This window comes from Fusarium pseudograminearum, chromosome 1 (genome assembly GCF_000303195.2).
Source record: "Fusarium pseudograminearum CS3096 chromosome 1, whole genome shotgun sequence".
Classification (NCBI taxonomy): Eukaryota; Fungi; Ascomycota; class Sordariomycetes; order Hypocreales; family Nectriaceae; genus Fusarium; species Fusarium pseudograminearum.
Window position 1 is genome coordinate 1364936 of NC_031951.1, and position 15036 is coordinate 1379971.

General features: G+C 49.1%; 5 protein-coding genes across 5 annotated transcripts, besides 3 other annotated features; 3 read left to right on the forward strand and 2 right to left on the reverse strand.

Moving 5' to 3' along the window:
- Window positions 1–2958: 2958 nt before the first annotated feature.
- Window positions 2959–2983: a microsatellite.
- A 1133-nt stretch (window positions 2984–4116) lies between these two features.
- FPSE_02040 (uncharacterized protein) lies at window positions 4117–5823 on the forward strand (the record flags this gene model as incomplete). The annotated part of the gene is made up of 4 exons (XM_009255159.1): window positions 4117–4230; window positions 4438–4830; window positions 4886–5341; window positions 5404–5823. 4 exons carry the CDS (start codon window positions 4117–4119, stop codon window positions 5821–5823), a joined length of 1383 nt encoding a protein of 460 aa, XP_009253434.1.
- Window positions 5824–6076: 253 nt separating this feature from the next.
- Window positions 6077–6114: a microsatellite.
- Window positions 6115–6419: 305 nt separating this feature from the next.
- On the reverse strand, window positions 6420–7599 carry FPSE_02039 (uncharacterized protein; the record flags this gene model as incomplete). The annotated part of the gene is made up of 3 exons (XM_009255158.1): window positions 6420–6691; window positions 6748–7109; window positions 7175–7599. 3 exons carry the CDS (start codon window positions 7597–7599, stop codon window positions 6420–6422), a joined length of 1059 nt encoding a protein of 352 aa, XP_009253433.1.
- A 411-nt stretch (window positions 7600–8010) lies between these two features.
- On the forward strand, window positions 8011–8475 carry FPSE_02038 (uncharacterized protein; the record flags this gene model as incomplete). The annotated part of the gene is made up of 4 exons (XM_009255157.1): window positions 8011–8086; window positions 8138–8150; window positions 8224–8275; window positions 8326–8475. 4 exons carry the CDS (start codon window positions 8011–8013, stop codon window positions 8473–8475), a joined length of 291 nt encoding a protein of 96 aa, XP_009253432.1.
- A 310-nt stretch (window positions 8476–8785) lies between these two features.
- On the reverse strand, window positions 8786–11710 carry FPSE_02037 (uncharacterized protein; the record flags this gene model as incomplete). Its single annotated transcript, XM_009255156.1, has 1 exon — window positions 8786–11710. One exon carries the CDS (start codon window positions 11708–11710, stop codon window positions 8786–8788), a length of 2925 nt encoding a protein of 974 aa, XP_009253431.1.
- An 899-nt stretch (window positions 11711–12609) lies between these two features.
- FPSE_02036 (uncharacterized protein) lies at window positions 12610–14296 on the forward strand (the record flags this gene model as incomplete). The annotated part of the gene is made up of 2 exons (XM_009255155.1): window positions 12610–12866; window positions 12928–14296. 2 exons carry the CDS (start codon window positions 12610–12612, stop codon window positions 14294–14296), a joined length of 1626 nt encoding a protein of 541 aa, XP_009253430.1.
- Window positions 13434–13468: a microsatellite.
- Window positions 14297–15036: the final 740 nt, after the last annotated feature.

A 15036-nucleotide genomic window follows, 5' to 3' on the forward strand; every position in this document is an offset into this window, starting at 1 on the left:
TACTGCGAGTGAGATAAGAGATGGCGTAGAGATCTGGCGACAGTTTCATTTGAAAAGATGTTCGATATTCCATTCTGTCGATGTGCTGTATCGGTTGGCATGCCGGTAGAGAAGCGAGGTAATACGCGATAGGTCATGGGAACTGTCCCCCACGACAACACAAGCAGCCTTGACGTGGTACAAATAACTGGTCAGAGAGCTTCCGAGCTATAATTAGTATCCCACTCTCGACAAGTAATTGCTGCTTGATTAGTAGCAGATGTACATCCCGGATATAGAGTATAGATTCTTCGAGTGCCAATCGAGTGGTAAGAATGTGGCAGAGTGAACAAGGCGAAGCTCATTCTAGATTCAAGGCAAGAAACCGGCATGCCCTGGAATCCGGATGTCTCGATATTTGTATGAACAACGACCCAAGTCAAGCTAGATCACTTGCCAGACCTAGAACCTGCAGCATACCATGGCTATCGCGGTTATCCTGACCGTCCAATACAATCCTGAACCGCCTTTTGATTCTGTTCAACGTGGTAGCATGACTTTCCAAGGTTTTTATTTTTCGAGAGTCATGGGACCAGCTCCAAGTTGACCCAAGCTCCGCCCCATGAATTGCGACCTGACAAGGACATGTCTAGTTCTGAATCTTGGCCGCTGCAACACAAGTTTTGAAATGGGGTCTGAGCAAAAGATACTTACTCGTTTACAGAGCCCATTTTCAATGTATGAGGTGTGTTCGTGTGCCCGTCACTGATTGTGTTGGATACGATATGTTCATGAAAGCCAATTGCTGTGAAGACCAGCTATCCGTACCTGGACAGGTAAAGCGATTGCAGCAGTCATGAGCTGATCCACATCCGTATTCAGTGCGTGGTCCACACATGCGGTAGCATTCTCTGCTGGCTGGCTATCCTCACACCTTCCATTAGTTACCCAGCACCTGGAGCCTCAAGCTTTTCGATCCATCGCATGCGGGAAATTTCGCCCTGTGAAAGCCATTGTTAATTGAACATCGAAGTCACTACCACAATCAACGTCTCCCATGCAGGCTAAATTCAGCAACCCCGTTTAATATGGCGACATAATGCGGATGTATCTCCGAGGCCCATCAACGATTGTCCCTGGAGTAAGATTCGAGGTGGCCAGGTCGTTATGATGGCGCGGGGTCACCGCCTTCGCAGGGTCTGAGAATAAAGCCGGACTTATCGACCTCGGTTCTACAACCGTGGTTGGCTGTACAGTAGATGTTATCGTGTCGAGCCTCGCGATGTTGTCTCGCTTTGTTTAGGCGTCCCCCCCAGGCCTGTTCATGCGTCTTTAGTTGATCCTGCCGGGCAATACCTTGCTGTTCCAAGGGGGCATATGGGCATTACCCGAGCTTCCTCTATCTCACCCAGTGCTGGAAAGCTTTGGCGTTCTGGTGTTGTATTCACCGCCTTCCTAGGATGTGCCACTGAGTCGAACAATCGAAGCGAGTTGGAAGAAGGACCCTTCAATGGACTTGACTCTACGCACACCCCAGTCTCCCTTGGCCGGCTGGCTGGTGATGTCACCGTTTGAAAGACCCAGGAGTGTGGTGACAGGGCTTATTCCAGGCGTTTACTTCGCAGCGCCTCCACCTAGGAGTAAACCGTCTGTGAAAATCACCTGTCGTTCAATGATGTCCAGTCGGATATCGTCACAAACTCACGTTGTTCTAGTTGCCTCTGTCGACAAATAAACGATTTGTACAGGTACAGGAAAGCAGCTGTCTTGTCAGGACCCAGATATGTCCATGCTCTTGAACCAGGACATATTTGAAATTTCTGGTTGGCGACAAGGACCCAGACGCTGACTCTGTTGACGTCCACACCTGCGCATCGCTAAATTTTAAACGCCACAGCTACAGCGACAGTTGTCTCGAGCTACAGCTTGTAGTAACGAGCGTTCTGTGTAGCTACCTAGGTATGCCAGTGGTCCCGTGAACCGTCTATGGCGAGAGTCATGCAGAGGTAGGTACCTTCCATGTACATGTGATAACCACTTCCGGAGTTGGCTTAGGAACGGTATTCATGAGTGGCAGTTGACCTTGGGTGTCGGCCCCGCCGACCCTGGCCGTCGCCAAATATGGCCAACCCTTGAGACGCCGGACCTTTTTTTGCGACAGCCATCAGGACCTGTCACGGACGAATCTTTCGTTGAAGCCGGGCTGGCGCAGAAGCTGTGAAATTGGCGTGATATTTGCAATCTTTTTCTCAGGACTGATGAGTGTAGAGTAGACGCCGTCATGTGTGGGACATTTCTTGCATGGCTCGTTATCAGTTGCAGCAGCAAAAAGAAAGGATCTTCAACAAACCCGAGCAAGGGACCAGCTCCACCATTGGAGCTTCCCCTGCTTCTTCTAGGGAGCTTCTTGGGCCCAAAGCACCTGTGAGAGGACATGCTCTTAACCTCCTAGCCTCCATCCGTCCTCGAGAACTCCACTGACAGCCACGCCCCTCTTCACCCACTGCCATCACCCCTGTAGCCCCTCCCGAGTCATTGCAATGGTAGCCAGTTGATTTGCTCTCGCGGCGCTTGGGCCATACCCATTTCGAGCTGCTGATGCTTCTTTACTTGGATGCTGTGCTTTGCTACTGGACGTTGCAGAGGTCTCGAGGTTTTCTTTGGGATCATGATGTATGAGCTGCTGCAGAGTTGAAAGGCTGCAAGATTGAAGCTCCGACAGAATGGCCCAGGGGGTTCCGACCCCTAGGTCATGTTGCAGCCAAGCACAGCTCGGGAAAGGATGGAATGGCAGCTAAAGAGGTTTTTTTTTTGTGCTGCTTCTTTAATGGGCCTAGAAAAGTGCTAGCTATTGTACAGAGTACAACCAAAAGAGCTTCTGTACCCGCACCCCCGGAGCTGCACGTCAATGCTATTGGCCCCAGCCGATAAGTCTTTCGAGGCAGCTGAGAGATCTCGAGCAGTGGAGGCGAAGCACAAGGCATGGCATGGCATGGTATGGTATTGTAGCAAGGCAATCGATGTCAGTTAGACGCATGGAGCCTGGAGCTCAGGTGGTCCCTTGTCGAGTGAGCAATGGCTACCTATGGGTAGACGTTGAACCAGAGTCTCGTTTGTGCGGAAGCGTTCGCTACTGGCCTTGATTCCAATGCCCACACGCCCTCCGCAAGAGTTTTTTTTCTTTTCTCTCACTTATTATGTATTTGGATTTTGTCGACCCTCTCTCATTTTCTGCGCCTCTTTTTTTTTGTGAATATTCACTTTCACATTTCTGAATTTAAGTCAAGATTTACTCGGCTGTATGAAAGTGTGTTTTAGTCTGGTTGCTGGTGTATAAACAGAGTTGATGAGTTGACAGAAGCTCTCATTCAGTTCAGTACAGTACATTCAGAGCTCAGCTTCCCTCGGCAGCACCGCACACCACACACTCTTGTCGACTCACACCCTCCTCTTGCCTCTCTGGCTGTTGCTTTTCTTCGCTACTATTGCGTTGTTGCTCTTATTACTCACCATCCTACCTCTGTCTACTTACGCTCACACTTTCCCCAAAAGGCATCTTTGCCTCCCACCTTCCTCTGTCTCTTCTTTTCTTCCACACCTGAACTCTCGCCGAACTTACCTAAACTCAAACTTACTACTACTACTTACCTTCTTCTCTCCCACCCACTTGTCTTTCTTCTTTCATATCTCCTTTTGCAACACACCTGCATTGATTCTTCAAAGGAGCGACCTTTTTGATTGAATATCTTTGTTCGCCTTGCTCAGCTTACATCTTGCAACACTCCATCATCGATATTCTTGCAGCTTCTAAAGTGGAAGTCAACAGCATACTCCAATCGACGTCGCAATCGCAATCGCATACGCAACTACCGTCGCATAACTGGTCCAATTTTCGAAACAGTTCCTGTAGCAAAGCTTGTCAATGTTTAAAGGTAGCTCATCTCACTGTACATGAATGAGCTACGCTTGGACTGCTGCAGTTTTTGTAAAGCTTCATCCTCGCCAATCCAATTGATCTAGTCCTTTCAATCCCATCTTAATCGCTACCACCCATCTATCTGTCTCTTATCACGCCTCTTATACTCTTATCGCTACAACACCCCCCGCCAGCAAGCTATCGCACATGGTGGGGTCAAGATGCCGCCTCGATCTTCTTTAACGTCGTCCTTCTCTATCACAGACTCCAACAATGAGGTAGTCTGCCCTCTTCGCAATCAAGATGGCTCAAGCTGTCGCAAGAGATGCATTGGTGTAAGTCTCTAGATGGTTTGCTTTTGCTAGCCGCTCTGCTTTATCCTGCCTGCCTGCCCTGCATCTGTTCTTGAACTACCAATGCTGCGCCCACCCGCCATGTATCGTCATGTCTCACCACTCACCTCGCATATTCCCCAAGTTGGCAAGCATATTCCCGTAGCACAATGCAACGGTACCGATTTGATTCTAAATGCCTAATTGCAGGAAAAGAGGTATCGCTCCATGCAGGAGCATATCCGTCGCGCGCATCCCGAGCATTACATTTCCAAGCTACCAGCTACCGAAGAGAGCTTCTTGTTAATGATTAATACTCCTCCGTCGGAGCGCCGACCTCTTGATCAGACCTCAGCTCCAAATGCTCAGGGTTTGTCACACTCTCAGTCAAGCCTGCCCCCGCCCATTGACCACCTTCAAGGTTTTCATGAGAGACACAACTACCACCGCGAGGACTCGAGCAATCCGGGCACGCCGCGCCTTATAGATGAATACACTAACGGTGGGCCGGTCTCTGGTCCAATGCTGGGTACTGCCAGCGCAGCGGCAGCATTAGCCGAACTCCACGGCGTTAAAAGCGAACGTGAGATGGATATGGATGGTGTAAGTGGTGTATTTGATAAGACAACCCAACCCAGCACATACTAATTATGCGTAGGAATATTATTCAGATATGGATGTTCGACGTAGACCACGAACCTCCATTGAACTACCGCCGCTCAATCTTCCAAACCACGACATTACTAGCGACCCTTACTCCTCTGCCAAGGCTAATAGACAGCGCGACTTTCTTCCTTCCATTCTTGCAAACTCACCTCCTGGAAGATCATCTACTCTCCCACCTCTCCAACGCCCTATCGGTCCCAACCGTCCCCGCAAACAATCTGTAACAAAGAGAGGAAGGGAATCCCACCATAAGAAGAAAACCTCAAAGGGAACAGCAACTGACTGGTTACGTCGGATACAAAATGAGGAGCGTTATAGGCCAGGCAATGATCGGAAAGCTCTTTCGGCCGAACCATCCGCAGACTTTGGGAAGCGATGGGAAGATCTCATCGATGCAGCTGACCAGGCTGCATCTGCTGCTGGTGATATTGATGAAGACCGCACTCCTGTAAGTCGTTGTCTGTTGCATTTGCATTGAGGTTCATGCACCAACTAACAAATAATGAAAAGGTCCCTCAATCTCCAGTTTCAATGCATAGGTCATCATTGCCGCCCTTTTCTCACCAGCCACAATTCCAACCAGCGAGTTACCAGGCCTCACCACTCCAGCAGGCACTTACGCCTCCGTCCTATAGCCAGGACACTATAGATCCATTTCCTTCAGTTGAAAGTGGCGAAAACTTCCATATGGGGACCCGGGGGCTTTCTGACTCGTCACCGACATACTCGGCCCAAAACATTCAGATATATTGCGCTGCATGTCAAGGCTTTTCTCTACTCAAGGATTCATATGCATGTACAGAATGCATCTGCGGTCTTTGTCCGACTTGTGTAGAGGTCCTCATGACAGAGCACGGAGCAAGAAGGAAGTGTCCACGCTGTGCTACAATTGGCGGACGGTTCAAGCCTTTCCAGCTCGACATCAGATAAGGGACTTTTCGGGGGTCACTTTTCATTCTATCAAGATTTACGCATAAGGGATACCCTACAACGGTTAACATCACATTGGTACGGCGTTATGGCATATATGACAGAAGTCAAACAATCTTACTTACGAGTAAGATGGCGATTTATGATATAGGACTGGTCTCAACTGTGCCAAGCGACGGTTCGTTCATTTATTACGTTTTGGGAAAACTGCTACATGGGAAATTGGGTAAAGGAGTTTTTGATTTTTGATTTTTTTTTTTCCCTTTCCTTTCCTTTCCTTTCCTTTCCTTTTTTAGGATCGATATGACACCGAGACCACGGTTGTCAGAGAATTGATTATGCCTCAGGGCTGATGTTGGATCTTTGGATCGACAGACCTGTATAGCAGTCAATGATCGTTACAGACTGAGTATGGGATGAATGAGTATCCCGATATATATATACAAGATGGTATTTTTAGATTGACTATTTTCAGCATTGTCCTGTTCGATGAGACATGGCTTTCGATGTGTGTATGTGAATTCTATAAAGAGTAACGCAAGAGCAATAACCATCTGATGCCGCAACCACCGAAGAAAACTCCACCAGATCGTATACTATTTCTTTCCCTCCTTCTCTTTTTTCAACAAGAGGTCTCTCATCTGAGCTCTGGCGTTGCGGCTACCGCCAAGTTTGGGTCCTTTGAGAACCTCCTCAGTGCCAGGGCGCGCAGGCTGGTTCGTCGCCTTCTTTTTCCTAAGTTGTCGCTCGGCAACATCTTCAAGAAACTGCTGTCTAAACTCTTCAGCAAGTCGTTCATCTGCTGCGCCATCCTGCTCGGCACCAGCGGCGCTGCCGCTTTGTTCTGGGGCGGGCTCGTATAGGTCAACTGACAGGGGTTGTGTTAGCATATGGCCTGAAATGGGAGGGGCTTTGAATACATACGCCTGGTTTCTCGGAGAATCTCGTCGACGATTTGGTCGCGCTTGGCAGCATCACTGTCTCGCCGGTTTCGTGGACGCCAGGGTTTGCCATCTCTTCTGAGCCGAGGCTTCTTGGCTCGCCGTTCACCACCTGCTGTGCCGTCTCCTTGACCTGCGCGCCCGTTAAGAGTAGCGCTGCTGTCTTGCGCATGGTTGCCTAAATCAATTTCCATCAGCTGGCCCTGCATCACCGCTCGTCCAGTCTCGTGCTTTGTAGCCGTCGTGGAAGATTGTCGAGTAGGGTCCGATGCAGACGCGGATGAGGTAGTTTGTGAGCTATCTCTGACCGCGCGATTAGATAGTCGGGATTCTATGTAATCCATCCTTGAATGATTAGTTATTGTACTGTGAGAAGCGCAGACTGCGAGAGAAGAGGGGCTTCAACGTACATGTGCCTGTCGTTGAGGTCGGCAACTTTTCCAGTTTGGTGTGTAAACCGGTCTGTGACGCCCTTTATCGCTGGCTCACTATTCGAAGTTTCGTCGGCATTGTGAGGGACGAGAGCACGCTCGGTATTCGTGTCGTCTTCTGGGCGGTTTGAATGCCGGAATGCGACTCCTCCAAGGCGGCTCCTCCGGGCATTGCGCAACCTTAGCGCGGCTACAACTGAACCTTCTCCATTCTCTTCATCGTCTGGTGTGCTTCTTTGAGTCGGCTTATCGTTTGACTCTGCTGCTGATGCGGTAGGAGGCGATTGTGTTGTTTCTGCGACAGCGTCGTCATCCTCTTGGACACGTTGGCGGTATGCTTTTCGTTTCTTGCCGGCGCGGAATCGAATAGGCTCTGACGCCGCTTCGGATGAAGTAGCTTCCATAAATAAGCCGATGCGTGTGTATGTGCAGGTTGTACAGTATTATTTTTCGCGTCGCAAGTTGAAAGGATTGCTGATGTTAGTTTGGTAGGGATTGTTGTTTAGGTGCCACTAAGAATAATAGGTGACATCAGTTTTAGAGCTTATCTTATCGACATCCCTGCCTGTCTGCCTTATAAGCTGAGATATCCGCCTACAATCGATCAATTGACCACGAAGGTTGTATCGTCCCTGATCATATACTACCTCGGGTATGTTACCATGAAATTGCATGTACTTGTTTGCTGACATGTTTCAGCTTCATCTCCATTACTGTTGGTGCCTCTTACAATAGCTTCTGTATTCTCGAACATCAACACTACAAAACTACTATCCATCCCATATCCTACACCTCATCAATATGCCAAATCGAGTATGCTACCTCTTATCTTAATCACAGTGCATGCTAACACTTGCAAGGTCTACTTCTCTGTTGAAGGGCGTGTTCAAGGTATGTTCATTCTCTGTTCACTGAAGCTTCTCCGTATCTGACGTCATGTAGGTGTTGGCTTCAGGTACGATATAAACCGTTGACTACATTCAGGAACACCGAATCTAATTTGTAGAAAGATACTTTACCCAGAAAAGAGCTCGAGAATATGGTGTGACTGGTTGGTGCCGAAACACAAAGGATGAGAGAGTGAGTTAATTCAGCCACTCTAATCTGGCCTGTCACTAACAGCTTTCGAGGTTGAAGGAGAGGCTCAAGCCAGCGAGGAGATTCTTTCCAAGTTCTTCAAGGACGTGGATGATGGTCCGAGATCAGCTCGAGTCACAAAGGTTTCACAAGAAGAGAGACAAATTATCGAGGGAGAGAGTGATTTTACAGTCACGCGTTGAAGATGAGGTATGAGCAGAACAGCAACAGAAGGGTAAGAAACACAGATCGTATGGAATAAACATTACCTAATGTATTACCATCACCCATTTGTCTTGCTCATTGGTATTTGTACGCGCAAAAATAGAAATGGTATTGAACAGGATTGCCTCAAAAATACAACAGTAACAGTAGTCAAACCATAAGGCTACTGTCTGACCAAAAACCAAATCGCCCGAGCAGGTATATGTACCAAACTATTCGATTAATTTTAGTGAATTTCTAGTCCAAGAGCACTATATAATGTTTTTATGTCTGATCTTCCTTGCTAGTCTAAAATGGTCTGTTGCGTCGCTTCGTCACCGGCTTCCTGACTGCTCCTTGGGTTATAAATTTCTTGCCATCTGCTCCAATCTTCGCCTTCGTCGGCTTCTTTTGGCTCCGCTCCTCCTCCAGCTGCTTCCTTTCTTCATCCTTGCGTTTATCATCAGCCATCTTGGCCTCAATTTCCATCTTCCGGTTGAATTCCGTTTCTATGATACGCTTGTCACGGGCTGAATAGCCCTTCTCCTTGAGCGAGTAGAACACATCGCCGAGGTCAGCGAGCCAGTGGGGGTCTACAGCTGTCACTGTTGACACATATACCTTGGAGGTGAGGATCAATTCGTGGTAGACAATATAGTCGGGCGGGTGCCCAGCGTACAGTGCACTTGTCGGGTGCAATTGCACACCCAGGTTGGTGCGCAGGTTGATGTACTCGCCCGAGCCTTTGTATTTGGCTGCTTGGTGGTAGTAGCCAGAACAAATGCACTTGCGCACGATATCCCAGTCAATTCCACAGCTTGTCAGCGTCATCTTTTGCATACGAATGATGTCCAACAGCTGCTCACGAATTTCCTTGGCTCGCCTTAAAGACTTGGGGTGCAGGAAGTGCTTTACACACCAACCATCGGAATACCCGTTTGCCTTCCAGTTTGTGTAAACTTGAAGATACGTCAAATGGTCCGACTCATGCACCCAAAACTTCTCACGTGCAGCATCAGCTTCTTCTTGTCGCTCCTTCGGGCGGTAGAAGACGTTGGGCACAGACAGCATAGAGACGATAGTGATCATCTCCTCACTGCAACCGTACTCTTCTGCGGTAATGAGCAGTTTAGATAGGGATGGGTCCATTGGGAAGTGACTCATCTTCTTTCCTAGCTCGGTGAGCTCGCCCAGATTGTCCAAGGCTCCAAGGGCCCATAGGTCAAACATTGAGGTTGTAATAGTGTCCTGCGGAGGGGGGTCCATGAAATCAAAGTCCAGGAGATCCTTGACACCGAGAGATTTCAACATCAGAACAGTGTTGGCAAGATTTGTGCGCTGAATTTCCGGAATCGTCTGCAGGTACAGGTCTTCCTTAAACTCCTTTTCCGAGTATAGTCTGAATGCCTTTCCTGGGCCTGTTCGACCGGCTCGACCTGAGCGCTGTGAAGCGTTGGCTTGCGAGATAGGCGTAATTTGGAGCGTATCCATGCCAATTTTGGGGTTGTATACCTTCATCTTGGAGTAGCCTGCATCCACGACGTACTTGATACCGTCAACTGTCAAACTGGTCTCGGCAATGTTGGTTGCAACAATGCATTTTCGAACACCAGGAGCAGCCTTATCGAAAATCTTGGCCTGTAGATCTGCAGGCATCTGACTATAAATAGGCAGGATACTCAACTTAGGAGGGTCATTGAGGGCGTCGAGTCGTTTTTGCACCAGCTCACATGTGATTTCAATGTCTTCTTGACCAGTCATGAACACCAAGATATCTCCAGGACCCATTGAGACATGGATAGACAATACTTGATGCACAGCCTGGTCGACGTAGTCCTCAACAGGCGATCGATGGAACATAACGTCGACTGGGAAAGTTCGTCCAGGGATGATGAATTCAGGAGCGCCGCCAAAAAAATCGGAGAAACGCTTCGAGTTCATTGTGGCCGATGTTACGATGAGCTTCAAGTCGCGTCGCCTTTGCAGAATCTTCTTGAACAGGCCCATGAGGATATCTGTATTAAGGGCACGTTCGTGTGCTTCGTCCATGATGACACAGGAGTAGCGATCCAGATCTGGTTCGTTCAGCGACTCTCGCAATAGAACACCATCGGTCATGTATTTGATGACCGTCTCCTTGCTGGTGCAGTCTTCGAATCGAATGGCATAACCGACTGTGCTTCCAAGCTTCACTTCCATTTCTTCGGCCACACGTTTGGCCACACTCATCGCTGCAACTCGTCGCGGCTGTGTGCACCCGATCATCCCGGTTTTTCCGTATCCATCTTCTTGGAGGAACTGCGTCAACTGTGTTGTTTTGCCGGAACCTGTCTCACCCACACAAATGACAACCTGATTCTCTCTAATCACACGAAGAAGGTCCTCACGAACTGCAAACGCCGGCAGGTATTCTCGCTGCTCTCGTAGTGTTTTGCTCTGGCTGAAGTTGCTGGCGCCGTCCGTCTTTTTCAAGTGTTCGCTGAATTTGTTGCCCTTCCGCTCAGGTTGAGCATCGTCCTCGGCAGGTACGGGCAGTGCGGAATCGCCGTCGTCCTCTTTTGCGCCCATAATGTTTCCAAGCGTCGTTCCGGTCATGCTCGTCGCTTCCTTGGCTTGTCTTTGACGTTCTCGCTGTTGTCGAGCTTCTTTGACCACTTTGCTACCCTTTCGACTGAAAACCGCCATGTGACTTTGGGGGTCTTTAACAGCGGGCACTGGCTCTAGTTGTTTCGTGAAAATCGTTCGTCCTTTCAGAAAGGGAGGTCGGAGGTCATGAATCAAAAGATGGACTCGGGTTGAATCGTCATCGTCAACAAAGTCGGAAGCCATATCTCGTCGTTGCGCCACTCCAGATTGTAACATTCGGTTTGTCTCCCAGGCGTCATTGTCTCGATTCCTTTGCTCGCGCCGTGCATCGAATCGGATGGACATCTTTTCGTGTCGGGCTGCTTCCTGCTGCTGGCCTTCCCAGGCGCCGTAGGATGCGAATGGATTATGGGTATCGTCTCCAAAGCTATGCCCTCCGAACTCATCACCGCCATACCAGTCGCGGTCCAAAGCCTTGTCTTCGTCGGTCGGTGCTACTTCGTCGGTCGGTGCTACTTCGTCACGAGGAGGCGTAGGCGCGTAGCGTGATTGCGCTCGGGGGGTTGGCGCGCGGAAATCATCTTGATGATCCCGTTTATATGGGCGTGCTGCAGAGTCGATCCGTCGCCTTTTAGGATCTGGCGTCATCTTGACTGATGGTGATGGTGAAGGAATGAAGAAATCGGCTGTCAAGGCAGGTAGGTAGGATAGTGGGTAATTGGCGTCTAAACTATAGGGTAACTCTGATGGTACTTTTTGTGTTTCTTCGTTCTTTAAACCAATACACAAAACTATAATCTATAGGATCCATGGAATTATAAAAAAAATCACGAAATGTTATACTAAAAGCTCTAGGGTGTCACAATAAATATACTAAGAGCTTACTCTATGATTGAGTGCCTGGATCTCGTGACTCTTATTGAACTCATTGTACAAAGTTTCATGGACATCAAAGAAATTGGCCATTCCAGTGGTAACGGAAAGGTTGACCTCTGAGCTTTGAGACGCAAAGATAAATAGCCTAAGGACATACTCAGACTCTTGCGTCACCATCCACGTATTCGTCCCCATGGTAAGTGTACTTGACTTGTTTAACCGAGGATAGAAAAAGGAAAAAATGGAAGTAGCTCTATTATATGTGTGTTTTATCTCGAGAATATTCGTGGGACGTATCAAGGTGATGCGTGATACTAGCCTGTTATTTATGAAGATGGGAGCAAACCATGCCTTTATAAACTATCTGCGAGTTTTTGGTACATGGCATGATATCAATAGATCCAAGACTTCTACAAATACAACCAAAAAAGAAGGCGATGGATAGACCGGCGCATAATTTAAGTCACTCGAGGAACTCTTACATCGAAATACTCGGGTAGGGCGATAAAGTATCGTGCTTAATTAGATGCGAACGTCACTGGTCCCTGGCGGGTCAAAATCTTATCGATAAACCCCACTAGAAATTTTGGGAGAAATTTATCTGGGCGCCCACTTTGACACAAACTGGGCTTGAACACCAGCATTTTTTTTAAGATACCCGGACATTCACCATGTCTTCAATGATCACAGCTGCGCAATGGGTCCCCAGGGGTTTCGCTGCGCCTTTCCCCCAGAAATACACCCTCGACGAGGCTGAGTTCGAGCGGATAGCTGAGCTCGCCAAGCTCCAACTCGATGACGCTCAAGAGGATCTTGAGGAAGCCGAGGAGGCAGCCAAGACTGGCGCAAAGGCAGAAAAGACCGAAGACAAAGAGGACGACTCTGAGATGAAGATCGACGATGAAGACAAGCCTACTGACAAGAATGAGTATGCGACTTCCGGGCAGTTCTTTGCAAACTTTGTCCAAAAGACTAACATGATCGCACAGGATCAATCTGAACGATGACGACCTGAAGGAGTATGACTTGGAGAATTATGACAACGACGATGATGAGGACGCTCCTGGACAGGGAGAGGGCATGGGCATGTTTGGAAACATCAAGTCGCTGGCGTACTACGAGTCGAACAAGGACGATCCTTACATCACAATCGACGCGGATAAGGAGCAGGAGGACGAGGACCGCGAAGAGCTCCAAGTTCTCGCAACAGACAACTTGATTGTGTCTGCCAAGGTTGAGGACGAGATGGCGCACCTCGAGGTTTACGTTTACGAAGATGAGGCCGACAACCTATACGTGCACCACGATATCATGCTGCCCGCCATTCCTCTCTGCGTTGAGTGGATTGATATGCCCGTCAACAAGGCCGGTGTAGAGAAGGATGCGGCAGGCAACTTTGTCGCTGTCGGCACAATGGATCCCGATATCGAGGTTTGGGATTTGGACACCATCGACTGCATGTACCCCAACGCGATCCTCGGTCAAGGAGGTAACGAGGAGGAGAAGAAGATGAAAAAGAAGAAGAAGAAGTCCAAGAAGTCCAACGACGAGTACCACGTCGACGCTGTCCTGTCATTGGCCGCCAACCGCAAGCACCGCAACCTCCTGGCCTCTGCCTCAGCCGACAAGACTGTCAAGCTGTGGGATCTCAACACAACAAAGTGCGCCAAGTCGTACACTTACCATACCGACAAGGTGTGCTCTCTGGCGTGGCACGCGAACGAACCTACCGTCCTCCTGAGTGGTTCCTACGACCGAACTGTGGTGGCGGCCGATATGCGTGCGCCTGACGCAAAGGCTCCCCGATGGGGAGTTGAGAGCGACGTTGAGAATGTGCGGTGGGATCCTCACGACCCCAACTTCTTCTTCGTCTCCACAGAGAACGGTGTCATCCACTACCACGACGTCCGAAATGCGCCTTCAGACCCCACGGGCACCAAGGCCGTCTGGACGCTACAGGCTCACGACGAGTCTGTGTCTTCGTTCGACATCAACTCTGTGGTTCCCGGTTACATGGTGACCGGTTCGACCGACAAGACAGTCAAGCTGTGGAACATTCAGCCCACAGGACCCTCAGTGGTTGTTTCACGCAACCTCGACGTCGGAAAGGTCTTCTCAACCACGTTTGCGCCCGACCCGGAGGTCGCCTTCCGTCTCGCTGTGGCCGGAAGTAAGGGAACGATGCATATTTGGGACACCTCCACAAACGCGTCGGTGCGCAAGGCCTTTGCGACGCGGGTGCCTGAGCAACGCGGGAAGGGTGAGGACCGTCTCGTCGGCGTCAACAATGACGATTCCAGCGATGACGAGGATGATGAGGATGACAACGAGGACGATGACTCAATGGAGGAAGACTAAATCATCTCTTGCTGATGGGATGGTAATACATTCGAGACGAGAATCGGACGAACGAAACCGAGGAAACCTGTTTGAGGCTGAATGAGACATGGGTCCCGTTAGACAATAGCGCGGCGATCCCCAGTGAGCATTGACAATGGTAGACAAGGGCGAAAACAGCCAATGTCTTGCCCGCCTCAAAGGATGGTTATAAAAAGCAGACTGCATGAATGAAAGCATACTGGCGCACGGAAAACTGTTCCACGACGGGACAGTTGGTGAGGGGACAAGTTATGTTTGAGTACCTATTAGATGGACGATGATTTTTATGAAAGAAAAGTTGGATCTGGTTCTTCTGAGACGTTTAGTTTTCCTAGTGGTGAATCAACGATGCGCAGATGAAGATAATCACCACCTATATCAAGGCTGATATTAAGGGTCCATTTGGATGGTCCGAGATACCTCACAGACAAGTACTAAAGGAGTCAGCTCTTGGTCTGAGAACAGATCTGCAGTAGGCACGTCACTGTTACTGGAAATAGGGCGGTGACACTACTATATAGAGTACAGACATGCTGTCTCAGACCATGGTAGTGAAAAGCGAGTTTGGACAATTAATTTGCTGTATAAATGAGACTTCTGTGCGCAGGCTTCCCAAGGCTCCATCCCATCAGCCAACGTGAACGAAAAAAAGCTGTGACCATGTCCCTTCGTTAATCGAAAGCGGAGGATCGACCGGTCCACGCGACGTAATGCAACAG